Here is a 27,808-nt window from a genome sequence, read left to right as displayed (position 1 = left end):
TTCTCGTTCGCGGAGCCCGGGTTCTTCATTCCGACGCCGCCGATGTCTGTCCGCGCAGCTCGGTTTCGGCCTTTCGGCACTGCCATTGAGCTTCGGCTTCTCGGGTGCGCAGCTCGGGGTAGGCCTCCCGGCGCTGCCGATGTGTTTCCGCGTATCGGGCGCGCCGCTAGGCGTCGGCCTTTCGGCACTGCCGTTGAGCTTCGGCTTCTCGGGTGCTCAGCTCGGGGTAGGCCTCCCGGCGCTGCCGATGTGTTTCCGCGTATCGGGCGCGCCGCTAGGCGTCGGCCTTTCGGCACTGCCATTGAGCTTCGGCTTCTCGGGTGCGCAGCTCGGGGTAGGCATGCCGGCGCTGCCGATGCGTTACCGCGTATCGGGCGCGCCGCTAGGCGTCGGCCTTTCGGCACTGCAATTGAGCGTCGGCTTCTCGGGTGCGCAGCTCGGGGTAGGCCTCCCGGCGCTGCCGATGTGTTTCCGCGTATCGGGCGCGCCGCTAGGCGTCGGCCTTTCGGCACTGCAATTGAGCGTCGGCTTCTCGGGTGCGCAGCTCGGGGTAGGCCTCCCGGCGCTGCCGATGTGTTTGCGCGTATCGGGCGCGCCGCTAGGCGTCGGCCTTTCGGCACTGCAATTGAGCGTCGGCTTCTCGGGTGCGCAGCTCGGGGTAGGCCTCCCGGCGCTGCCGATGTGTTTCCGCGTATCGGGCGTGCCGCTAGGCGTCGGCCTTTCGGCACTGCCATTGAGCGTCGGCTTCTCGGGTGCGCAGCTCGGGGTAGGCATGCCGGCGCTGCCGATGCGTTACCGCGTATCGGGCGCGCCGCTAGGCGTCGGCCTTTCGGCACTGCAATTGAGCGTCGGCTTCTCGGGTGCGCAGCTCGGGGTAGGCCTCCCGGCGCTGCCGATGTGTTTCCGCGTATCGGGCGCGCCGCTAGGCGTCGGCCTTTCGGCACTGCCATTGAGCTTCGGCTTCTCGGGTGCGCAGCTCGGGGTAGGCATGCCGGCGCTGCCGATGCGTTACCGCGTATCGGGCGCGCCGCTAGGCGTCGGCCTTTCGGCACTGCAATTGAGCGTCGGCTTCTCGGGTGCGCAGCTCGGGGTAGGCCTCCCGGCGCTGCCGATGTGTTTCCGCGTATCGGGCGTGCCGCTAGGCGTCGGCCTTTCGGCACTGCCATTGAGCGTCGGCTTCTCGGGTGCGCAGCTCGGGGTAGGCATGCCGGCGCTGCCGATGTGTTTCCGCGTATCGGGCGCGCCGCTAGGCGTCGGCCTTGCGGCACTGCAACTGAGCGTCGGCTTCTCGGGTGCGCAGCTCGGGGTAGGCCTCCCGGCGCTGCCGATGTGTTTCCGCGTATCGGGCGCGCCGCTAGGCGTCGGCCTTTCGGCACTGCCATTGAGCTTCGGCTTCTCGGGTGCGCAGCTCGGGGTAGGCATGCCGGCGCTGCCGATGCGTTACCGCGTATCGGGCGCGCCGCTAGGCGTCGGCCTTTCGGCACTGCAATTGAGCGTCGGCTTCTCGGGTGCGCAGCTCGGGGTAGGCCTCCCGGCGCTGCCGATGTGTTTCCGCGTATCGGGCGCGCCGCTAGGCGTCGGCCTTTCGGCACTGCAATTGAGCGTCGGCTTCTCGGGTGCGCAGCTCGGGGTAGGCCTCCCGGCGCTGCCGACGTGTTTCCGCGTATCGGGCGCGCCGCTAGGCGTCGGCCTTTCGGCACTGCAATTGAGCGTCGGCTTCTCGGGTGCGCAGCTCGGGGTAGGCCTCCCGGCGCTGCCGATGTGTTTCCGCGTATCGGGCGTGCCGCTAGGCGTCGGCCTTTCGGCACTGCCATTGAGCGTCGGCTTCTCGGGTGCGCAGCTCGGGGTAGGCCTCCCGGCGCTGCCGATGTGTTTCCGCGTATCGGGCGTGCCGCTAGGCGTCGGCCTTTCGGCACTGCAATTGAGCTTCGGCTTCTCGAGTGCGCATCTCGGGGTAGGCCTCCCGGCGCTGCCGATGTGTTTCCGCGTATCGGGCGCGCCGCTAGGCGTCGGCCTTTCGGCACTGCCATTGAGCTTCGGCTTCTCGGGTGCGCAGCTCGGGGTAGGCATGCCGGCGCTGCCGATGCGTTACCGCGTATCGGGCGTGCCGCTAGGCGTCGGCCTTTCGGCACTGCCATTGAGCATCGGCTTCTCGGGTGCGCAGCTCGGGGTAGGCCTCCCGGCGCTGCCGATGTGTTTCCGCGTATCGGGCGCGCCGCTAGGCGTCGGCCTTTCGGCACTGCAATTGAGCTTCAGCTTCTCGAGTGCGCATCTCGGGGTAGGCCTCCCGGTGCTGCCGATGTGTTTCCGCGTATCGGGCGCGCCGCTAGGCGTTGGCCTTTCGGCACTGCCATTGAGCGTCGGCTTCTCGGGTGCGCAGCTCGGGGTAGGCCTCCCGGCGCTGCCGATGTGTTTCCGCGTATCGGGCGTGCCGCTAGGCGTCGGCCTTTCGGCACTGCAATTGAGCTTCAGAATCTCGAGTGCGCATCTCGGGGTAGGCCTCCCGGCGCTGCCGATGTGTTTCCGCGTATCGGGCGCGCCGCTAGGCGTCGGCCTTTCGGCACTGCCATTGAGCTTCGGCTTCTCGGGTGCGCAGCTCGGGGTAGGCCTCCCAGCGCTGCCGATGCGTTTCCGCGTATCGGGCGCCCCGCTAGGCGTCGGCCTTTCGGCACTGCCGTTGAGCTTCGGCTTCTCGGGTGCGCAGCTGGGGGTAGGCCTCCCGGCGCTGCCGATGTATTTCCGCGTTTCGGGCGCGCCGCTAGGCGTCGGCCTTTCGGCACTGCCATTGAGCTTCGGCTTCTGAGGTGCGCAGCTCGGGGTAGGCCTCCCGGCGCTGCCGATGTGTTTCCGCGTATCGGGCGCGCCGCTAGGCGTCGGCCTTTCGGCACTGCCATTGAGCGTCGGCTTCTCGAGTGCGCATCTCGGGGTAGGCCTCCCGGCGCTGCCGATGTGTTTCCGCGTATCGGGCGCGCCGCTAGGCGTCGGCCTTTCGGCACTGCCATTGAGCGTCGGCTTCTCGGGTGCGCAGCTCGGGGTAGGCCTCCCGGCGCTGCCGATGTGTTTCCGCGTATCGGGCGCGCCGCTAGGCGTCGGCCTTTCGGCACTGCCATTGAGCTTCGGCTTCTCGGGTGCGCAGCTCGGGGTAGGCCTCCCGGCGCTGCCGATGTGTTTCCGCGTATCGGGCGTGCCGCTAGGCGTCGGCCTTTCGGCACTGCAATTGAGCTTCAGCTTCTCGAGTGCGCATCTCGGGGTAGGCCTCCCGGCGCTGCCGATGTGTTTCCCCGTATCGGGCGCGCCGCTAGGCGTCGGCCTTTCGGCACTGCCATTGAGCGTCGGCTTCTCGAGTGCGCATCTCGGGGTAGGCCTCCCGGCGCTGCCGATGTGTTTCCGCGTATCGGGCGCGCCGCTAGGCGTCGGCCTTTCGGCACTGCCATTGAGCGTCGGCTTCTCGAGTGCGCATCTCGGGGTAGGCCTCCCGGCGCTGCCGATGTGTTTCCGCGTATCGGGCGCGCCGCTAGGCGTCGGCCTTTCGGCACTGCAATTGAGCTTCAGCTTCTCGAGTGCGCATCTCGGGGTAGGCCTCCCGGCGCTGCCGATGTGTTTCCGCGTATCGGGCGCGCCGCTAGGCGTCGGCCTTTCGGCACTGCCATTGAGCGTCGGCTTCTCGAGTGCGCATCTCGGGGTAGGCCTCCCGGCGCTGCCGATGTGTTTCCGCGTATCGGGCGCGCCGCTAGGCGTCGGCCTTTCGGCACTGCCATTGAGCGTCGGCTTCTCGGGTGCGCAGCTCGGGGTAGGCCTCCCGGCGCTGCCGATGTGTTTCCGCGTATCGGGCGCGCCGCTAGGCGTCGGCCTTTCGGCACTGCCATTGAGCGTCGGCTTCTCGGGTGCGCAGCTCGGGGTAGGCCTCCCGGCGCTGCCGATGTGTTTCCGCGTATCGGGCGTGCCGCTAGGCGTCGGCCTTTCGGCACTGCAATTGAGCTTCAGAATCTCGAGTGCGCATCTCGGGGTAGGCCTCCCGGCGCTGCCGATGTGTTTCCGCGTATCGGGCGCGCCGCTAGGCGTCGGCCTTTCGGCACTGCCATTGAGCTTCGGCTTCTCGGGTGCGCAGCTCGGGGTAGGCCTCCCGGCGCTGCCGATGTGTTTCCGCGTATCGGGCGCGCCGCTAGGCGTCGGCCTTTCGGCACTGCCATTGAGCGTCGGCTTCTCGAGTGCGCATCTCGGGGTAGGCCTCCCGGCGCTGCCGATGTGTTTCCGCGTATCGGGCGCGCCGCTAGGCGTCGGCCTTTCGGCACTGCCATTGAGCGTCGGCTTCTCGGGTGCGCAGCTCGGGGTAGGCCTCCCGGCGCTGCCGATGTGTTTCCGCGTATCGGGCGTGCCGCTAGGCGTCGGCCTTTCGGCACTGCCATTGAGCTTCGGCTTCTCGGGTGCGCAGCTCGGGGTCGGCCTCCCGGCGCTGCCAATGTGTTCCGCGTCCTGGGCGCGCACATCGGTGTCGGCCTCTCGGCGCTGCCAATGTGTTTCCGCGTCTCGGGCGCGCAGCTCGGGGTAGGCCTTCCGGCGCTGCCGTTTAAACTCAGCATATTTGGTGCGCAGCTCGGGGTCGGCCCTACGATGACGAGCCCGTCGACGAGCCAACTTTTGCTCACGCTCGCGGTGGCCAGCTTCTTCCTCATGAGTACGCACTGCTCGTGGTCTTCCCATACTTGTAGCTGGCATGGAATGTGCGGACCCACTAATTCAAAGCTCGGCATATTGGGCTCAAGACAACGAATGGCTCCTCAGTAAATGCGACCTCCCCATTACCACGACAGATGAGAAGTGAAATTCGACGCTGGAATGTGGTTCATTCCACTCTGATGTGGTGCATTGGCGTGAAAGTAGGTGGAGCATCCTAGCAGCATCTGCCATAGACAGCAGGATCGATAGGAGGTTGTTATCTACATGAGTTGAACGAGCAGCTTGATCGGCACGTTCATTGCCGATGATATCACAGTGACTAGGTAGCCATTGAAAAATTATTATGCGAAGCATACTAGCCGCACAACCACGCTCTTCCTTGCTGCGCCGCGCGCGGCCGCGTAGCTACCATATGACGTCATAACAGCTGCAAAGCGGACGCTTAAGCTTCGCCTTCAAGAGTGGAACGCGACAGCGTTCCCGTCGACCCGCCAAGGGGTGTAAGACAATGGGCTACGGCGCAGCGACTACGCGCCCCGCATTGGACGCGGTGAGCATCGCGCAACGCAGCGTTCGGCGCGTCAACGAAATGTGCGCCTGAGCAAGCGACGCACGCCTGAGCCTTAGAAACAGCTCGTTTCTAAGGCAACACCGCGTTCACTAGAGGCGCTTTTGTACCGCTTTGAAGCATCGAACTCGTGGCTCAGTGGTAACGTCTCCGCCTCACACTCCGGAGACCCTGGTTCGATTCCCACCCAGCCCATCTTGCAAGTTGTTTTTTATTCATGAAGTGCCTGCTGGGATTTATCGCTCACGGCCAACGCCGCATACACCGACGCCGACGACACCAGCTTTTCTGCGACACGAGCTTCTTAACGCTGTCGCGTCAAAATAAAGGCTAGTATGCTTCGCATCCTGGGCTTAACCTTAGCTAAGCCACAGCCATTTTTTTCTTGTTTTTTCTCAATCAAGTCGTGTATGGCCTCCATGATTTCAAATACCAACTGTTCATGCGGACCGCGCCGTAAAGCTGATAATAAATACTGTAGCGCCAGCTTCGAGTCACAGAAAATCAACCATTTGTGTGTTCATTCGCATTAATAAAGTGTTGCGCGACTGGAAGCGCTGCGAGTTCTGCTGCCGTCGACGTTGCCAAATGAGAGGTTTTCAGCTTGATAGTGGTGGCTTTTGCTGGAATGACGACAGCTGCGGCAGAGTTGTTATGCTAACGTGCCCGTTGAAGTATATATGGATACTAGTTGACGTTACTAAAGCACTCGTTAGCACTTTCTGACATGTATACTTCCCGCTCTGGTTATGGCGATAGATGCGAACAGTCTCATGGGGCCCTATAACGTAAAACAATTCCAATCTGTTTTTATTCCAATTTCTTGACGTCGAATTTACGTAACCACCCACGCAAATATCAGGCGGTAACCCGCAGCGTTGTTTGAAACACCCAATGAAACGCGCTCCTCGTTTATAGCAGGTCACTTTTTTTGCTTTCAAAGCCAATAGCATTGCCTACATTGAGCAGATTTCCTTATCGAATTGGCTGATAAGAGGCGAGGCTCAAGTGGAGGGAGATTCGATGGGGCCTAGCCAGAACAGTGAAAGTAGATAACCGGCTGAAGAGGGTGGAGCCGGCGTCTGTGATTGATCCGCTCCCCCTTAGCTTGCGGTGGCTGGTCGAATTGTCTGGTCGAGAATTGTTACCGAAAAGTTTAGAATAACTTAACGGTATAGCGCCCCTACTCTCCTGATACGAAGTGGCTGTTTCGAGTTGGGAAAGAAAGGAGCCTGGCGATATGTCACTCGGGTTAGTGGCGTGCTCATTACTTCTCGCGAATCTGGCGTTCACGTGAAACGTACATGAGTCAGGCGCTCCGGCGCGATAAAAAGAAAACTTGTTTAAGGCTTTGTTGAAAGTTTGACTAAGGCGATCGATTCAATTAATATTTTTTGCGAAATTCAGAACTATCCTTTCCTTCCTATTCATTCTAATTTGTGTGCTGCATGTTTCTATAGATTTTCTGCGACGGTGAAGGTCGAGTTTGGCTTTTGAGGTTCATTTGAATATCGGATTATTGACGTTGTGGGGGAGATTCCCGGCTCGGGTAGGGGCGGGCACTTGGATGAGCCGAGCTAATCGGGAACGCGCGCCAGACTTTCGATGAACGTTTAAAAATGTCGAGTGCTACGTGAAATAAAAGGGATCCTCTGAGTAGTTGACCATGCACAGCTGGCACCATCTCTCTAACGAAGGTCGCAAACAACAACAACAACAATAACAACAACAACGACGACGACGATGACGTCAACAACAAAAACTTATGTGCTATCTCTGGAGGCAGCCAAGAAGATGGCTCGTGAAGACGCCCCTCGTGCATCTGCTTTGTCGTTGAAGTCCAGCGCTGGCACGGAACGAATGTTTGCCGAGCCTGAGCGTTCGTCGCACCCACCGTAGACGAGCGGTTTGGAGCCGCTTAGATGTATCTATCTAGCAGTAGCATAGAGGAAGACTTGTTGCGTTAGTGCATGCAATGCCACGCGTTTGCGTTTACGCACGGCGAATTTCAAATTCTTGTTAATGAGGAGCCCGATGTTCGATCGCCTGGAAGCTGGGAATTTTAGACGTGCTTGCTCTGATTCTGTAAAAAAAAAAAATAAGAAGAAGGACAGTCAAATAAAAGACAACTCGCTTTGGTAGAGGTCACCGCGAGCGACGCATTTGCTCACAACCAAACCGATGTGTAGATGGAACCCTTCGTCATCAGCAGCCAGATAGTTGAAGCAGTGAGGAAAGTGCATTCATATCGTCCAACTAGTCACGAGAGATTCATGACAACGACATCTGCAGATAAATAAACATGAGTTCGAAAACCCTTCAAAAGAAAAGCATATCACTGTATTATTCTATAGTATAAACCTAAAGAGCCGTAACTTGGAGCATAACAAAAAAAAAACTTGGAAGGAAACGAAACATCACATGAAGAACGACGGGATCGAAAGTAATAGGCATAAGGCATGGGATGGAGGTGACGCGGATTATAAATCAAACGTGGTTATCTCACATTGTAGTTTCAAGTAACACGAATGTGAAGGTAATATAATGCGGATAACAGATAACTGTAGTCTCTCAGAACTAAGGGATGGAAAGCGTTTCCGGTCGTGGCAAACGGTTAGAATGAGTAATGAGATCAGGAAATTTGTAGCGAAACGATGAAGTCGGTTGACGAAGGACAGGCGCATAGCTGGAGACAGCTGGAAAAGGACTCTGTGCTGTAGCTAACTTGTGATGATGATGAGAGCGAAGCGACATTATAAGTCGGTAACTGAGGCGAAGGGCCGCCAAGAGCTTATCACGGCTCGGACCATGAACTTAGCTCATTGTTGTACTCGTTTTTACATTCCCGTTCTACACGTGTGACTCGCGGCGCAGTGCCTATACCTCTACATCCCACTCATATACAGAGGCACCCAGTGCTGCCAGCTACAGTTCTGTCTTGCGCGGCTTTTTTCTTAGCCTTAGCCCGGTTGAAGCAGTGATTTCGTTCGAGCTGCGCGCTTCTAAATGGTTCTGGTACGATTACTTCCGTTGGTCTTCAAACTAGAAACTTTAGTGCAGCAGCTGTTAGTAGGTCAGTGAAACACTACGAACACTTGCTACATAGCTGCAGGAGCCGACTGCGTCGGCAACTACTTATGCCATTGAACCGTGACGGCATTTCTGTGTTACCCCAATTAATGTGCGCAGCCGATAAGAGTTTCGAGAAAGAAAACACGCCAACGGCAAAAGAAACGTACGCTTCTCAAAGTGCCATGATCTTAAACTGTATGCCCGCAGAAAACCCAGACTTGCCTCTTTCTCCACGAGTACTGATATTCAACGGTATCACTCTAAATCAAGGCATGAAAGCGTTATCAACAAGAACGTGATGTGGTTAGTTGACTTTTATTTTATAGCAAGATGCCATCACACCAGATATGTTGGCTAACTCATTCGGTTAACGTGAAATATAATGCTTTCGCTTTCAGTCCGCCCATTCGAAAAAGTGACCCGACACGGGGAACAGCGGGCAGCGTGTGTGCAAAATGTACGCAGCGAAGGATAGGAAAAAATTATAGGTTTTACGTGCCAAAACCACTTTCTGATTATAAGGCACGCCATAGTGGAGGACTCCGGAAATTTCGACCACCTGGAGTTCTTTAACGTGCACCTAAATCTAAGTACCCGGGTGTTTTCGCATTTCGCCCACATTGAAATGCTGCCGCCGAGGCCGGGATTCGATCCCGCGACCTCGTGCTCTGCAGCCCAACACCATAGCCACTGAGCAACCACGGCGGGTGAGGATAGGTATGAACTGCATTCAGAGTTTTTACGCGTGAAAACCACGATTTGATTATGAGGCACGCTGGAGTGGGGGATGAGGGTATAGCTATAGGGGCTTGTTGGTACGGCATATCTTATTTTGTTGCAGCGCAAGCTGAACGAGGACAACAGAAAGGCACATCTGAGACACACAGTGTTAACTTTCATCAACAGATTTATTTCCCGTTCTCGTCACTATATATGCACCCTTGCAACGTCATACAACGCGTGTAAAATTTCAGTAAAAATGAACAAAAAAAAATAAACTGGGAACCACACGTAAGCAGTTTTTTTTTACTCACATATTCAGACATACACACGTTCAGCGCGAACAGAGATAATTGAGCTCTTTTGAGGATAATGAAATGGAAGGTTTACTGACGCATGTGTCGCCGAATGTTGATGTGGGCCTAACTTCTATTATCAAGCGCGTCATCTCACACCTGCTTCTACTCATGATGACTGTTTCTATAAATCTAGGTTTGCATTTGCATCTCTGGCAGTTGATGGCAAGAAATCCGTCGGCGGCCAAGTTGTTTATTTTGTTATTGTGTTCTCGTAACCTTCGTTTATGCATATGCCTGTTTGACCAAAGTAGAATCGTCCACACCCGAGAGGAATGCGATATACCACAACCGTGATAAAATCAATGAATTTGTTTTTATGTTCTTTTTCGCATGCGGTACGTGCGATTCTTTCTGGCCTTGTGTTTCTACACACGCTCACAAATTTATTAGACGCCGAAAACACAACGTTGATTACCGCTCCTTCCAGCAATCTTCTTTTCTCTATGGGAGAACCCGTGTATGTAGAGGATGATAGCAACCTTTCGGTGGTTTAGGACCATAACCGCTAAACCACCGTGGCGGCGGGTCGAGGGATAGGTATATCGACGGGACTTGAGGTGCCAAAGGCATGCGCAGGGGCTATCGAATGTATCATAGTGGACGGGTTTGGATGAATTTTCACTACCTGATTAATGTTCTTGAACGTGCAACTAAAGATGGGTGCGCGAGCATTCTTACACTCCGCTCCCGAAGGAATGCGGCCTCCGGCACCGGGAATCCAATCCGCAAACCTAGCCACTGAGACACCGCGGGGATTGGAAGAAATAAGTGGCTCTCGGGCACAAGCACTGGATGAATAACGTAGCAGGCGAGATGTTAAGAATAGACGCGGTCTGATGTCATTGTCGTTGACGCGGTTACTTTTTTTTCCAAAGGCTGCTCATCTTCCCTTTCATCTATATAAGTATAAACTGTAACGTGTGGCATGCCAAATGATTGTGAGCCAGCAGGCCCAGGTAACTCTAGAAGAGAGCTGACCTGGATTCACTGTCTCCATGGGAACGGCTGGGGCGGAAGGCGAGTGCGAACGGAGGTCCCGGAAGCATCCAATCCAGCTGCGTTTCCGATGCTCATTTCTGCGCCTCGGGTTTCCCAGTCCAGTACAGAGAAAACACCTGATATTGTCTGTCACCAAAGCATGATTTATTCTGTGAGACGAGCGTACAGCGTTAGGCCAGTGGGTGAAGGCTGGGACTCTTTGTCGCAAACCTGCGCCTCTGCTTTTACTGCTACCGAAAATAAATAAACAACAAAACACAGCCCCCATTCAACGCCTAACCCTCTCATGTATATAAAACGCGAGGGGCCCGTAGAACCAAGCACGATCATCTTCGTAACACCGCGTGATCTGGCTGCTTAGAACTGGTCCCACGAAGTTTTGTGTTTTTATTATAAAGGACGTCTTTCTTTCTGACTTTTTTCTCAATCAGCGTATTGCGAGAAACGTTACACAGAGCACGCTTGACTGAAGCTCTTGCTGGAGAAGAAGCTCGACTGAGTACCCAAGCCTAGACCAATTTCCAGGAACGCCCCAAAAAACGCCTGCTATTAAGCCTTGAAGAAGCTCCCACAGATGCTAGGGAATCATTGTCAGCTAGGTCAGTGCGGAATGTTTCTGTTGTTTTTTTCCAGAAACTTGCGTCACTTCTAATGGGATAAGCGCGGCAGAATAAGAACCATGACCTGTAAACAGCAATCACGAAAAGCCATAAAAGGGCGTAATTACGGCTTCCGTGCGTGTACCACACTGTCGTGCATGCTTTCTCAACTAAAGTTTCTGTGACCTTTCATAGAATCCCAGTTCAGGCACCGTCGCGTAGCAAGAGCACCATTCAGTGCTATTTCGTCAGTTCTCTTTTCGAGAAGATGTCGCTCTCATGTTTCAAGGCAAGTTGCTAAAGTGCTTAGGGAAAAAAATGAAGCGGTCTCACTTAAATTCGATGATTTTGCATGCGTGTATAGTCCCAAATCGTAAGAAAAGATCGATGTCCTATCAATGATTACATCAACGATTACAACGTGAGATTTGCTTCTAGTAATTTTTGTACGACACAGCGGCATGTCTAAAGGCTTCGTTCGTGAACAAATGGAAGGTGGTTGAGCACAACAGGCCTGACTGTGGTCGGTAACAATGGTGGATTCCTCTAGATTAATGCAACTACTCAGCTTTGCGATGTGAAGTAGCCGAAGAACCTAGCAGTTATTGACTTGAACAAATGGCGCTATTGGCACAAATGTTTGTGCTATCCATGCAAAGCGTATGACAGAAAGCACTCGAAGAAAGCGCGCCAAACTGAAGTTGATTTTTGCTAGTCGTAATAAGCCTTCTTCTTGAATGCAAAGAGCCCTTGCTCGAAGCCAATGGCGTGAAGCGTGTGCTGAACGAACAGGTGCTGAACAGGTGCTCAGGTGCTGAACGAACATGGCTAATCAGGTGCTTGTGCTCGAACTGGTGCAAAACAATACAAATCAATCTGCGTGGCGCATGTTCTTTCTCTGGAATCCGCCAGCACAGCCCTTTACTGTACCTCACCTAGCAAAGGTGACCACACTTCACTGGTCACCGTATCCGCGAAAGAAATATGTATTTTTGAGCACTACCATTTCAATGAATTCCCACGTGTCGTTGTTTTCTAATGCAACGATGAAGGCCCTTATAGAAAGGCTCATTTAGTCATGGAATAAAAAATTTTGAATCTGAATGATCAGACGCAGAAGGAAAAAAAAAAACATGAATGGTAGCTACGTTAACAAAGGTCATTCATGTTCTCCATAAGCATCGCGCTGACACCTCTTCGGGCAGAAACTCATTGAAAGAAAATTTATCCGCGGGGAGTTCTACAAAATTTATGCGACCAATGTGACGACTTTGTTGTGTTGAATGGTGCTAACATAGCAGAACTAAAATATGCACCAATAATCGTCTACGCTCGCAGTGTTGGTTATCTAGCCCTAACGTGATATACCGATGCCACACGCGCAGAAAACTGGCATTATCACACTTTTAGCTGTTAGTTAGAACCAGCTTTTTTTTTTCAAAATCACATGGACATTATAGATCATGCGATACTCGCACACAGTGCATCTGTTCAGATGAATTAGCTAAAGAGGCCAACAATACTCACCCAACCAGTCCCTATGGCCAGGCAGCTAAAAAAAGTGACTAATTATCTTTTAAACTACTTTTACTTTAGCGCATATGTTTAAGTCGCGTGCACGCACGCACGCACACGCACACACGCACACACGCACACACGCACACACACACGACATAGCTTGGTGTGTTGCTAGGCGTTTTGCCGGACTATAGCTGTGAGACGTGCATGGTGAGATAAATATGGAGAAGGAGGAGGAGGAGGAGGAAAGAGAAAAGCAGAAGGCAGGGAGGTTAACCAGAGAGAAACATGGAAACCATTCAGAAAACATCCGAAAACTGATATGACGGATATGATATATGATATGACGGAACTGAAAGCAGGTGTTACGTGGAAGGTAATCTTAGAAACATTTAGGAAGAGGAGGAGGATGAGGATGAGGAAAGAGAATAAAAGACAGGGAGGTTAGCTGATGTAAATACTGGTTGGATACCCTGTACTGAGGAAAGGGGGTAGAAAGAATGAAGAGTGATAGAAGGAGAAAAGAGACAAACATTAAAGAGAGAGAAAAACAGGGAGCACGCAGAACATTTAAAGTTGCTCCCACACTCCACATGTCCTGAAGAAGAGGTGCAACTTATTTAAAGCATTTTGCGTTGAACTCGGTGTGGGTCAAGTTCCGAGCGTTCTCTCCCGTCTTAGGGCGATTGTTCAGTGTGTCAAACGCAATCGAAAACTTTTTCTAGCCACACTGTAACAAGGGCTGTCATAGCGGAGATGCCTGATTGCCTTTTTCAATGCAGAATGAGTAAACATTCGTTAATGCCTGCTCAGGTGTGTTTCTTCAGCTGTTGGTATTCCCGGTAGAAGTCGGAGATGCAGATGTGGGTCCGAGCTTTGGAGACGTGTGTTTGTAGATTCGTTTGAGCAACCCTATGCCTCTGCACGCTCGCTCACGAGCGACCAAAGCCTTGTGACTGCGTCTGTTTTCGACTGTGACATTGGTATACAGCTGAGACATCGTAGACCGATCGAGGGGCCTCATCCGCATTGTCTTCAACAGAAATGCCACACCTTGTAAATAGCGTGTTGGTGAAGTATTCTGACATCTGCGACTAAAATATGGACGAAGTTTTTCCATGTCTTAGGAGAAGAGTACTCGCTATGACAGCGATGTGGCGCTGGCTAGCATTCCACACCTAGGCACCCGAGGCTAGTTGCCGAAAATCTGGATGCAGATACAGCTGCCTCCGTAGCTGAATTCATAGATCACTTACGCATAATGTAGATACTGGAAGTTCGGCTCCAACCGGTGGCGAAATATCCTTTTCTTCCACTTTCGATCATTTCTTTTTTTTCTTTATTAAGTATATGAAGGCCTTTTTGTCAGTTTAACCCACATTTATATTTTATTGGAGAGCTTAGTAAAAAAATAGCTTGTTACTCCTTATAGGCTATATATTGTCTGTTAGCTTTGTGCATTGCTAAATATCGAGCCTCACAGTAAGCTGTACATCATAGATCGTTGTGACCAACGGCACATTGTTTCAGACATATTGAGATACTGAATTCTCAGATGCTCGGACCTTGCAATACTTGCAAGCTTAACCTTAACGATGGGCTTTGAAATACTTAACTAATTAGTAAATGTCAATTATGCACATTTTAGCAGATTTGTTTCTGAGCAGGAGTTGTATTTGAGAAGTTTGTAGGGGCATACGTGAACGAGCAACCGATATAGTCTTTTTTTTTCTTGTTGTTGTTTCTGAAAAGTGTAGCACATCTCTGGCTATGAAGAGAGCCTTCGAACTACGAAAAAGTGACTTATTCCACGTTTTTGTGCCTATACATTTTATCACTCTCCAAGCTTATTTTGAAGTGGCGTGCTTTTGTTTTTATTTAAATGGCGGCGACTCCTATGGGAAATGCTTGACGATGTCTATAAGCTATAAAATATATCCTGTGCTAGTATACTGCTTTTCCACCCACAACCCTCCTTCGCGTTCCCTGTTGCGGTTTAACGAAAGGGTATAGAAAGGTGTTCTACGGGATATGTAGAAAGGTGTAATGGCTCCAGGACTAACATTTGGAAATGTGGTTGTTTGCTTGAAGTCAGTGGTGCAGTCAGGACTCGATGGCAAGCAAAGGTTAGTGGGACGCCTCGCAATGGGCGCTCATGGGAAGACTACAAATGGAGCTGTAGAGGGTGATATGGGCTGGACTAGCTTTGAAGTGAGGTAAGCTCGGAGTAAAATTGATTGCGAAGAACGATAAAGGAATGAGGAAGAAAGCAAATGGGCTGGGAGAGTGTTCCCATATTTGTACAGAAAAAAAAAAAACATCGATTCACAGTGGAGGAAAATAACTAGACAGCTTACCAGCAAGTATGCGACTGGTATGGTGAGCAACATGACAACAAAGAACGCCAAGCGGAAAGTCAGAGAGGCTGAGATAATCTCATGGGTGGCGGCAGTGGAAAAGAAACCTGCTAAGAGTAACTACTTAAGAGGAAAAAAATGAAATCAGGAAAGTAACAATTTATGATAACTCAAAGGGAAGCTCATTAGTTTTCGAAGAGAGATCAGAATGCCTTAGAATACGCACTTATAAAGCGAGATACAACAACCAAGAAGAAGCATGCGCTTGCTGCGGTGAAGCTAGGGACACGATGGAGCACGTTCTATTAGAATGTGAAGATATCTGCCCAGCGGTCGATTTAGGTACTTCTGGCCTCCTTGAAGCTCTTGGGTTCAGCGAGAGCAGGGGGAAGATAAACATGTCCGCAATAGAAACCAGTAGGAGAAGATTGGAAGATTGGTGCAAAAAAATAGGCAAACGACAAACGGAGGTGGACAAAAACGAAGTTCCCAGAAAGATTGGTGATGGAAATTTTGCGTGAGTTTTTTTCATTTCTTTCTTTTTCTTTCTTTAACATAAGTAGGACATTAGGCAATATAGTAACATGAGCTTGGTGACACAACCCACCGCCCTTATCCAGAGGGGGCGTTCATAGCATCCATCCATCCATCTATCTGCGGCAGCGGCGGCGCCGGCCGTGCGGGGGAAAGACAAAAAAAGAACCAGAAAGCCCGCCTCCACGCATGGCGATCGCCTCAAGCGTTTCCTAGTAAAATTACGGTTGCAGAAGCTGCAGTTGTCAGGAAGCGGGAACCACAAACCACAAACCAGGACGTAACGTAACTACAGTTTCATATGGAAAAGAAGAACGTACAGTCGCCCAAATCTTTAACTGGTGTGCGGGAGCGGCGACTTTTCCGGGCGTCAGCGCCGTATGACGCGGCGAGGCTGGAAACAGCCTAGTAGACGATGGGCCCAGCTGAGCGCGCTTTGTCCGCATGCGCTTAGCCTCAGACTGTTTCCAGCCTCGCCCCGTCAAACGGCGCTGACGCACGGAAAAGTCGCCGCTCCCGCACACCAGTTAAAGATTTGGGCGACTGTACCTAGCAACTGATTTAATTTGTGTTTTGACAGCGCTATGGAAAGGCCACGTATAGTCAGAACTGCCGAAGAGCAGCGTGAGCACGATGATGAAGAAAAGAAATGTGCTTTAACCTTTAAAAGAAGAAGAAAAGAAATGTGCTATTGATCAGGTTCCTGTTTAGTCAGGTGTATCGCTCGGGTAAGCGAGTCGTCAAAGAGACGAAGTGACGTACAAAGGTCAGTCGGGAAATACAAGACTTTCGAAGACAGATAAATAGTATGTGAACTTTAATAAAGAACGCAGAAGGAAGGTGGTAAGAAACTGCGTGTCCCTCTCGTTAACGCGAAGATCCCTTTCAAGTTAAAATACTAGAAGCAGCTTCAGTATAGGGGTTCAGAAGCGCCCGAAAACCATGGCTACTTTCTAACTTCTGGCTATTTGTGTGATCCTTTGGCACAGCACCTTAAGTACTTTTGGACTTCCGGAATCACAAAATGACTGCATTTCCTAAGTACTTGTCGTAGCGCAGATTCTCCACCGAGAATGCTCATAAATAACGGAGAAGTAACGGATATTTTATAACAGCTCTATATATGTTGTGTCTAATTTAAATTATGCAAAATATGAATCGACTGCTCTGCTCAGTTAGTTTTTTCGCTTTAAGTGTTTAATTTCTTATCTATTAAAATGGATCAAAACTCCTCAAGAAAGGACCGCTTACATTTGACAGGAATATTATACCTTTAATACAGCTCATACGCGCTCTTCCTTATACTTTTATTTATTGTTGAGCTCATCTAATTCCACTTTACTCCAAGAAGGAGCGATCCACTCTCGTAGGGCGTACGCCTCATCCTGCTAGTTTCCATTATTTCCATTATTTCTTTCGCGTCCCATCCCGTGAGGACAGAGTTCATTTCTCACCGACTACTCGGGCTCCATGCATATCATTATCTCCACGGAGGTCTGGAATAGCGTGTCGATTTTCGTAACTTTCTAAAATGTTTTCGAAGTGCTATTTTTTTTTCAATTGTGTTATCACGGAGGTGAAGAGCATGATGCATCTTAGTGCTAGTGAAACATAGGGCCCTATAGCCGTAGAACTACTCCAATCTAGTTTCATTCTAATCTCCCGACATTCAAGCGTACGTAACCGCCGACGCAAGCATCGGGCGGTGACTCACAGCGTTGTTTGATAGGCCAATGGAACGCTCTCCTCGCCTATAGGAGGTCACATTTGTTTGCATTCAGAGCGAATGACCTTAGTTGACAGGTTTTTCTTATCTAATTGGCTGACCAGAATCGAGGAGCATGCAGAAGAGGGGGGGGGGGGTCGGTAGGGCTGGGCTAGCGCAGTAAAATTATATAACCGGATGAGAAGGGTAGTGTCGTCGTTGGCTATTTTCCCGCTTCTTCTTGCTTAGCTTTCGGTGTCTGATGGAAAATCGCGGAGGCGTGCAACGGATGGGTGAATATGCAGCTAAAACAAATCCTCAGCGAAGAAAAGTTGGCAGGGAGATGTTGTGTACGTTTCGAAAGCGCTCGACATTGTTACACTATCCCGCAATTTTCTTTATTATGTGAAAATAAACTCTTTTTCCCAGCAGCTCTCAGCAGCCAGTGCCACAGCAATCTTCAGGCAGCCATCTTATATCGATGTCGGAACGGGGCAGTCTCTGGCTATTCACCATATTAATGGCATCTTTAATGCGTACACGTCTCTTTGACGCGTTGAGCTTTGCGGTTTTCTGACGTCGCGTGACAGATTAGGTGAAGTGGGCGAAGCCCCAAAGTTTTTGTTCAATAGCGGAACACTGGTGTTGAAGAAAAAGTAGAATTGAAAATAATTATTTTTATTTTCTTCGGTGTAATCATAGATAATGAGTTTGTACACTTCATATCATATGAGGAATTTTCGCTTTTTTTATGACTACGTGTGACAGACAAGCTAAATGGGGATGGCCCGAAAAAATGTTCACCAGTCCTGCAGCGCTGATTGCAGAAATCGAATAGAGAGTTTTGGAACAGCTTTACGTTATATCGCCCATGATCTGTAACGTGAAGCATTTAAAACCTCGATATGGTTAAATATGGCAGATCAACTGGAATAGCTGTAAAACGTCACACTGTTTTGGCGAAAATGTGCAGCCCTACACCGCCGATGGGCGCACTCTGTATCACGCTGTTGCACATTACTGGCTTAAGCCGCTCCATCACCTGTGGGTTCATTCGGCTCTTTACCGCTTTTCAGTCTACCAGGTAGTTAACCCGCTCATTCACAAATTATTATGGACGACAATTTGCCAAAGTTACAAAAGTTTATTTACGCACCACAGACCACAGTGAAAGAAAGTCAGGGCAGCAGGACGACCTTTGTGCACTTTCTAGTCAGTACTCATAATTACAAAGCAATTGAATATGGATTCAGCGCACAATCCATTCTGCCGCAATATTTCTTTAACAAAGAGAACTGATTAAACGACTAATGGTACATGATCAATTTAGTCATTGGCTTCAAGCGTTACGAGAAAAAAAAATACCTGTTCGCCCTCGCTGACACAACGCAACACATCGAACATCATCAAACATACTAGCTAGTGTCTTCACCAAAGGGATTTTGTATAGCAATATTCAGAGCACTGAACTGAAATGGAGCCACTTTGGGTATGCGGGGGTTCAATTTACCCGCACCGCAATATCAGAAGGTTTTTCCTTGCGAAGAATTGACAGAACATCAAAACCAAATTGCGTTCACAAATTTGCACGCCGTGAGTGAAGGAGTTCAGACCATAGCTGCCAACTATTCTGAATTTTTCTTAAAGTTTGCAAACTTGGGCTAGTTTTACAATTTTTCGAGCGCTGCGTCAAATTTTACAAAAAAAAATGGGTTCAGTAGGAGAAAAAGTTTAAAGCTGTCTATAGGGATCTAAGGATGGGGCGGTGCAAGACAAGAAAAATGCATGCAAGAAAGAAATTGTGAGTTTATCTGTGTCGCCCTTTTGTGGCAGCACCAGTCGCCACATACCAGAAGGGTACTTGCTTCGAGCAAGCTTATTCAGACAAGTTCGTGACGCATGCGAAATCGCAAAGAACAACATCGTTGAAAAAATCACTGCGATATGGAAATTGCATTGAGTGAAAGTCTAGAGGCGCATGCATATCATGCATGCATGAAGTGCGCATGCATATCCAGTAAGAGGTATCCCTTCAGCGTATCCCATGAAAACGAATTATTCTGCGTCTACATTTGTCATTCCAGATTGAGATCACAAATATATTTTAGCTGTCTCACGTTAATCGATCAACTGGAGCTAGATATTTTGCCATTACACCGGCGCGTTACGGTACGTAAATTTAGTACAAAGAGGTAGAAACTGAGGCAGCATTATCATCCCTTGCTTATGTAAACAGCAGTTCAGCATAGCTAGACTTTAGTGTATGAAATTCTACAGGGACTCACAAGGGAAAGCGAAGTACCTGTTTTAATCAAAATTAAAAATCTTCAGAATTATTTCATGACGCTTGCATTCAGATTAATGTCCGCACGTATCATGTATTAGCAGATATTTCCAAACACTAAACCACGGTTTGTCACTCGATATCGCGGTCACAGAACAGTATCTACGTAAATCTTGCCTCATTGATAGTTCTCAAAGCACTTGTGGGAATGCGGATGACGATGTTCGACGTCTTTTGAACGTCCGCGACGCGATAAGGAAGGGCACAATTTTATACCTGGCCTAGAGGCCGCCTATGTCCCCAAAAATCGGCAGAAACCATCTCACGATTTCTGTGGATGGCAATGCATACACTTTTCATTTCATTCCGTTTTTATTTCATTAAGGACCCCACTGGGGGGTATTACATAAGGGGTAGTTTGTACATAAAGAGATACATTTGGACGCATTCGTTTTAACAACAGAGGTGATTTGTTAAGTTTTCAACGAATGTTTTGGGCAAGTGATCAAGATGGCGACACAACATACTGCCACGAGTTGTGTATGAGAGGCGTACTGCAGCGGAATTCCTCCTTCTACCTTCCTTAGTAACACTCGGCGCCGTTTAGCGCCGCCGCTGCGAAGCCTGCGCGTGGCCTCCGAAATGCGTGTCCTCGGGTGCATGCGAACGCTGAGAAACGCGTCATCCGGCAACAGGGCTTCCCTCTCGCACTTCTTTCTAGACGCGCTGCGCCATCTAGTGGCGCTGCCGAGAAGTCCGCGCGTGGCCTCCGAGACGAGAAGCGAGGCGTGCCGGTGCCTGCGAACGGTGAGAATTGTTCCCTCGCTTGCCGCACACTCAGTGGCGCATACTCAGCGACCCTAGGTTGATTGAAGAGCGGCACATACCCAGTGCATTCATGGCGCAGCTCGCCAATGCGTTGGAGTGAACGACGTTCATTGAAAAGCGGCCCATCTACCGATTGCGTTTGAGGCGCAGCCTGTTAAAGCGTCGGGCTGCTGTTTTTGAGCAACCCTTGTGACGTGGGTCCGATTGCGCTCAGCATCGGAGAAATTTACGGGATCTTTTTTGTAATTGCAGAGCGGCATATTGCCAGTGGCACATACCTAGCTACGGAAGTTGGCGTCAAAGATGTGCACTGAAGAGCGGAATGCACGTACGCAATGACCGAAGTTGGCATCAAAGAGGTTCATTGAAGACCAACACAGTCTTAGTGGCACGTCCCCAGTTCTCCAAGTCGGCGGCAAATTGCGCAAATGCGCAACCCAGTCACGCATCTACAGTGACCCTTGTCGGCATGAAAGACGTTCGTTGAAGAGCGGCACTTTTTTTTTTATTTAGAAGATTTCTGCTGACCTCAAAACAAAGCCATAAGCAGGAGTGGACAGTCAGACAATGTCTCTCCGATTCAACAAAATACATTACAGCACACTGTAGTATTAGACAAAAGTGCTGCACAAAAAAAAAACAGTCCGAACACACAAATGGGAACATACTTAGTGAAATTCAATGTACAAATGAGACAAAACATTGCATAACATATATTGAATGATGTGCTAAAGTCACAGCAACAAAAGGATAAGAACAGATACGGTAACACGTATACAGATACGCACACATTGCCACATGCTCAGAGACACCAGTTGGTCCGACGGTTAGTTTCTCGAACTCCGTTACCTCAGCACAGAAACCCGATTCGCTACCCATTCGACCACGGACTACCCAGGGACCCAGGTAGGCGGGAAAACGGTAAGATATAAACATACATAGATATATAGATAGTTGGGCCCCCGGAAAGTGTGTGAAGTACCTTAAGAATGCGATGGCATTAAAAGGTAGCTATATCGCGAACAGGCACATTACAAAGGCAAGCGCTAGTGGTTTTACAGAGATTTCGAGAAGCAAGCAATAAGCTATTATTGGTAAATATCAGTTAGTTTGTATCAGTTCTGTTTCATTTACCTGTCTTTTCGTTGCTCCCTGCATCAAACTTTTTTGTGTGTGTCTGTGTTTTCAGAGTACTTATACGACCTCAGTTCACGTGCGCAAGTATTTATTGTATTTTTTATTTTATTCCAATGCCCTTTCTTTTGTTCAAGGCCATCTAATCCATGCATTTCCATAATGTATTATCTGTAGCTGAAAGGAAGTACACGATGCTATTTAAACGCGCAAACATTCTAAAGGCTACAAATTAAGAACGACAAAGAATCAATGCTGCCACTGTGCCTCATAACGCGCACACATATAACACAGAGACACAAATATATGAAGCCTACAGAAGGAAGAAGAATCAAAACAGAGGAATAAAGTTAGCCTGAGGGGCATCCAATATGCACACGGATAAAGTAATAAATCTTCATAACACTGTGCAATAAAAAATCATGAGCATATAAATCCACAAATGTCCTCTCGTGCAAGTTAACCTATAGCAAATATTTATTGTAAGCAGAGCTCGCAACGAAAGAGACAGACATGAATCATCCTACTAATCTTTTCTCTTTATAGTAGTGGGTACCGTAACAGTGTACTACGTACTCGTCGGTTTCGACGTTCTTATAAGGTATCATGCACTATTCAAAGAAAGCACACAAAGGCGATGACATCATCATTACAGCTATCCTCTTACAGCGGACTTCTTGCGACACTCGCGATGAAAGCGGCGTCGTAACTAACGCTATCCATATATCTGACGTCTACACGCGCGAATGAGAAAAACAAACAGTAACTAATCGGCGTCGTTACGTATATTTTCGCCCAACTCGCCTCTTACGCCCACTTAATCCCAACAGATTGTGCCGTACGCGCGCTTTCAGTCACATCTACCAAGCGAATACACGAGCCTCCCCCCGCTTTCCCCCGAGCGCCGACGCATTCCCCATTGACAGGCAGTCATGAATACGACAGCCGCTTTGAGATGCGGAAGGTTCCTTTGAATGCGAATTCGCGGCTTTGCCTCGTGGCGCATGACTCTCCAGGGAGCGAGGGGGCCGGGCGACGATGTGGACAAAGGTTATCGCACCAGTCCGTACGCGCGCCATGCAACTTCCGATGAGAGGCGCGATGCCCAGGTCCTTTAATGGGAGTTCACGTCAACCTGCGAACTGCATCAGCGATACAAATTGCCCATGTGGTTTCCTTCCTGTGCGTGCGTGCGTGCGTATTTCTGCGCTTATGCCTATGAGCGTCCGTGCGTGTGGGCGTACATAAGGGTAGTACGAATCCGTATGCAATATTCACGAAGCCATGTAAAGGAAGGCGCGGAGTGAGTGCTTGCGTCGAATATTTCTTATTTCTGGGCGATTATTCATTGTATTCTACCATCTGGTTTTAACGCCGGTAGATTTCACATATAAATAAATAAATAAATAAATAAATAAATAAATAAATAAATAAATAAATAAATAAATAAATAAATAAATAAATAAATCAGCTTCTAATTCTACATTTCTACAAACTTATTGAATGAACCGCCGGAATCCACTCACAAATAAATTCAGAACAAATCAATAATTTCTTAGATATCTGTCCCGAATAAATAAATTGCGTTAGCATTCCGAAGGGTCATTAAGCACGACAAAGTACCTGCCTTGCAAAACGCCCTGTTACACCTTTTCTGTGTTGAGGCTAAGAAATGCAACTTTTATAAATACACGAGGTGACGATTACTATTTCCGGCATCTAACCGGCGCATTTGAACAAAAATGAGTTGTTGACGTTCGTAACATAGAAGTCGGTAATGAGAACCGATTTCGAAAGCGATCAAGTGCCTGAGCTACCTTCGGGTCTGAGGAGGGTACTCCTTCTCTACGGCTTTATGCAGTGAAGTGGTAACTACTGGGTGTGTCGTGGTAGCCGAAGCTACGCAAGGATACGTAGTTCGTCTACGGCACACACACTAACGTTGTTTTGGCTTAACTAAACTCCGCAGAAATATTCGGATGCTTTATTTGTAGATCCTAAACAATTGCTTGGAATCTATTCTTTTCGAATATAACTGATGATGTTTCTCATTTAGGTTAAGAATATAGTCCCTCGTGACACATTTTTCTTTTATTTGATACTCCGATTAAATAGTTTGCAAGAAAGCTATAGAAGTTTTCACGAAACATCGAAGTAATGAACTGCATCACACAAGTCACTTAAGAATAGAAAAAGGCGACGAACTTCATTTAGCACCTCCACTTTGTCTGGTTCTTTTATTCATTTTGCGCCGTGGCGTTCAGCAGCTTGCCTTGTTTCCGAGTTCAGCCCAGCCATGCAGACAGCCGTGAGAGCAGTCTCAGGCGTGGTGAATGATCCTAGAGATAGCCTTAGCACCGATGCAATCTACGACGAAGCTTCGGCACTCTAGTGCGTCAGCAAGCGAGCATTCTGCAAATGGATTCATTCTGCAAGGTGGGGGTGAGGTGCAGTCGCCTAGGCATCGGTGCAGAAAAGGCAACAGCCGTATGCCAACAGAAGGTTGGACAGTTTTGACTTGTACAATCTTGGGAGAACTGCGTATTAATTTTTTTACGCGGCAACATTACGCCTTGCATTGAAAATGTTTTCTTCAAATGCACCTTATGCTATCGGAACGCGCTGCGCACTTCAATAGACGTCGAACAGCAAAAACTTGAGCCTACTTGTCCGGCGCTGAGTAAGTGAAAACAGAATTCTCGATAGCTTGGAAGAGGTGTTCCGCGGGTGTAAAGCGGGCTTTTATCATGAAGAGATGGGCACGTGACGTTACAAAAAGTGGTTTATGGAAATACTGCTACTGCGTTTGCAATCCAAGTGCGTTCTTGTCGTAGACAATGCACCTCACCACCTCGCGAATATTCAAAGCGTGCCGCAATCACCCTCCCCAAAGAAATGAAAAGAGATGTTTCTGATTGTTCATGACCCAAAGGAATAATGTTTTCTGATGACTTCGAAACTGCATGATATGGCGGCGGATCAACCCGCCGCGGAAGAATACCTCGTATCTGTATGTTCATTTACCCTGATTGGCTGACAAGGACGCAACCCTTGGCTTCACAGCACAGATTCGCTGAGGCGAAATATACTCCGCTGGAAGTGATTAACGTTCTGACGAAAGCTTCATGGTTGTGCTGAAAGGGAACGTGAAGAAATCTCAGCGCGTCATCCCGCTCGAGTAGGTCCATTGCTGCGCGTACCCCGAGGCATTCACCATCATTTCCGTCCCAGTACTCGCCAAAGCCCGGCAACACGAGACCACCTCAACAGGCAAGGTGTGTCTATGGATCTCAAGGGGCTAGTGCCAACCGAGGTAAAGGAGATCAGAGTCAACGTCTGCAAGAATATCCTGGCAATAGAAGTTCACCATGCGGCTACATAATCGTTATAGAACTTGCACCATATCTATGATCTCGGTGGCATGCAAGTCCGCTCCCATGTTTCGTCTGCCAAAAGGTGACTACTGGTGCTATCTACGCCATCGGCGAGGCCATTAACAACGCTTATTTACCGATAGTAATGAAGCCAGCTACAAATGGAGCGGTTATTACCCCTTCCTCGCAACGGCAAGTCACTTTGTGCGAAGGTTGCATTCAACGGTGAGTCGTTTCCATCACATGTCAAGGGTGAGTCATTTTTTGGCATGTAGACCATCCATTCATACCAAGACTACTCCAGGACGAGATATCCATAAAACGTAGTAACGTGTGTGCAGTAGGCGCACCAACACGGCGGTGCGCGCTCGCCGCGCCGAGCCCCGCAGCGCTGACAGCAGTGCCACAACTCTGAACTGTCTCGGAGCCCACTTGCTGAGGAGATATTGGCGCGCTGGTTGGTTGCACATTATCGCTGCAAAGGCAGCGCACTTGGGGATACACGGACGAACACCGAATCATGCAAACACAAGCGCTGACCCCACGAAGTCTCATTCAGAAAGGAACGACCATCTTGAAGCAGATGAGGAACTCGACTCCTCAAGGAGAGGCCGACGTTGTTGGACAGCAATGCCAACGATGCTACCAACACCGGCATCATTCGTCCCCAAGGACCACTACCACTACAGCTTCATGACGCGCATGACGAGAACCATTTTTTTTAGGCTCAGAAAGAGACACGGGTACGGCAGCAGTTCCTGAAGTCAGTATACCTCAGCGACCGACTGTTGTCTCTATCTGCACTTGCCGATGAAGTGGTAGACTCAATGCCCTTTCTCTTCTCTCTTATTTTCATCTTTCAATCCCCTTCCCCCGGCTTTTTAGGGTAGCCGACTGCACGCGCGTCTGGTTTCTTACTCCTCTCACTGTATGCAGCGATGTCTCTTTCCTATTATTATTAAGTTTCACTTTGCTCTTTAGAATTATTGTGCGTAGCTGTTTTTTTTTCTGCGTTGGTTTTCCTGTTATAATTCTACCAAGTTTACCACATTCTAATGCGGTCTTGTCATTTACTCTTTCTAACCTTTGATAGGAGGTTACTCCCTCAGCCTTGTGCTCTCTGGTCTCATTATACATATTTATTTGAATGTTCTTTTCCGCTATAAGCCTAATGAACTTGATTCTGATTCTGATTTTCTTCAACGCCTGTCTTTTGAACCAACTGTCCAAGGGCTAGTTTTCGAAAGTGCAGAAAGAAGTGCACCATACGAGACGAAGTTAACCCACGAAGCCACCTTCATAATATTCGGCAATGTTTCCAGATTTATCCGCTATTCTCACAGCTTTCAAGAAGCGTCTCTTTCTGACAGAACTCAGTTTCGCCATTTCAATGCTTTGCGGAGGTGTCCTGAACGTTCCATAGGCCATCCATGGGTAAGACACTCGTTTTGTACTCCGTATGTTGGTGGTTACAAAATCTCCATTGTCAGTTATGTCACGTCTGCTAGAACAGACGTGACAAAATGGAGCGCCTACGCTGCTGTCCAGCTCTTCATCCCTGTTCCCACCGCAGTTAATCTAAGCGATTCAAAATATTGACCAATATTTTTTTTTAATGTGAAGGGATAATTTTTCACCTTGACTCTGGAAATAGGAAATTAAGATGCTGCGATCACGCAATTAAAGATCGTTGTTGATAGCTAGTGCCAAAGATGTGTGTAGTATGTGTCCTTCTTTTGTCCTGTTTCGGGTACGCTACGCCTTTTGTCTCTATTATGCTTAGTAACAAGCTCAACGGGAAACTTGGGACAGCTGAGAGATCAGAAATGTCTGAAGCGCTACTAAATTCCCCTAAACTGATTAAGGCATAACTAACTTTATTCCGGCATCTTTATTGACTGATACGCGCGTGTATTTTACACACAGCTGGCGACACCACAAGCTGCTGCCACATCACTTTGAACAGCAAGCGATGCTATGAATTTTGCCTTTGACGGGAGGCATTAGAAAGAATAAAGTTCAGCGTGAAATTGGATATAGTGTCATTATTGCACTAAGTTTGAAATTTGGCGAATTGTTTCAATAGGACAATCCCGCAATGCGTCTCTTTTGTTGATCTGTGCCCACTGGCTTGTCTTGGCTTGTTTACTTCCATTCAGGTTGCCTTTGCCATGCGTCCGCTTACTCTATTTTTCTCCCCATTGTACTGAGCTTTCGATCTCTAGGGGTTTCACAAACTGCGTGAGCTTCGCTTAGCTTAGCCCAAATCAGCAAGATCCTTTTCGACATTGTTGAGCGAAATCTGTCTATGCAGCAGCAGGCGAGCGGAATTCTTTCACGCGAAATAAAACGAAAAGAACAAGGAAGCAAAAGACGCCAAATGGGAAAAGAAAATTCAGAGAGTCCCGGAAAAAGAACCAAATGCGAACGCAAAAAAAAGAGGGAAAGAAAAAAGAAACGTCACGTCGAGAACGCTCAAAACCGCTTGCCTTTCTCAAACCCCTTAGGCGCGTTCGCGTTCACTCAGAGAAGACAAAAGCAAACGAAGCTCGCTGGGCGAACTGCTGCGCCGACGAGTGCACCGTTTCGCCACTTCTTTTATCAAGTCAAATGGCCGGTAGCGATTCGGACGTCCAGCGTGGCTCGTGGCGATCTGGAAGCGAGTGCCATTCATTACTGCGTTCTACGTGGGCGGGCACTCTGGAGTGCGATCTTAAGTTTCGCGTTAAACTCACGTCTGCAGCAATGCTTTCTTTTCGCTTCTTTTTCCTTCTTCAATATATCGGTCCCTCTCTTCGGCAGGCTCTCTACGTCGTAACGTTTACAATAACTTTATATGATACGTGTATACAGGTTAGGATCTGTGGCACAATTTTCGTTATGACTACGACAGTACGAGTTCAACATTGTAACGAAATGGGGCACACACACATACACACGCACGCACACTATTTATATCGAGCACTGTGTTAAGCGCAGTTGCTGACTACTAGCGAGTACGACGGACGCCTTGAAAACGTACATCATGGTTTTAGAGGCAGCAGGCGCATACGCACGTAGTGCAATTCGAATCCATTCTA

At 49.2% G+C, this 27,808-nt stretch overlaps 4 protein-coding genes across 5 annotated transcripts in view; 1 reads left to right on the top strand and 3 right to left on the bottom strand.

Annotated features, from left to right (window-relative positions):
* The window catches only part of LOC135902871 (U-scoloptoxin(11)-Sm5a-like), a 192,093-nt gene that overhangs the window by 6,455 nt on the left and 157,830 nt on the right, over positions 1-27,808 (top strand). The gene's annotated exons all lie outside the window — the stretch shown is intronic.
* On the bottom strand, positions 1,009-1,422 carry LOC135902911 (proline-rich proteoglycan 2-like). Its single transcript, XM_065433241.1, has one exon. The coding sequence runs from the start codon at positions 1,420-1,422 to the stop codon at positions 1,009-1,011; it is 414 nt and encodes a 137-aa protein (XP_065289313.1).
* On the bottom strand, positions 1,441-2,070 carry LOC135902912 (proline-rich proteoglycan 2-like). The gene has a single exon (XM_065433242.1). It carries the CDS (start codon positions 2,068-2,070, stop codon positions 1,441-1,443), a length of 630 nt encoding a protein of 209 aa, XP_065289314.1.
* LOC135902914 (cell surface glycoprotein 1-like) lies at positions 2,089-4,701 on the bottom strand. The gene has a single exon (XM_065433243.1). The coding sequence runs from the start codon at positions 4,699-4,701 to the stop codon at positions 2,089-2,091; it is 2,613 nt and encodes an 870-aa protein (XP_065289315.1).

The sequence above is a fragment of the Dermacentor albipictus genome, chromosome 1 (assembly GCF_038994185.2).
Source record: "Dermacentor albipictus isolate Rhodes 1998 colony chromosome 1, USDA_Dalb.pri_finalv2, whole genome shotgun sequence".
Lineage (NCBI taxonomy): Eukaryota > Metazoa > Arthropoda > Arachnida > Ixodida > Ixodidae > Dermacentor > Dermacentor albipictus.
The sequence above is the reverse complement of the archived record's forward strand: the minus strand, read 5'-3'. Positions and strand labels throughout refer to the sequence as shown.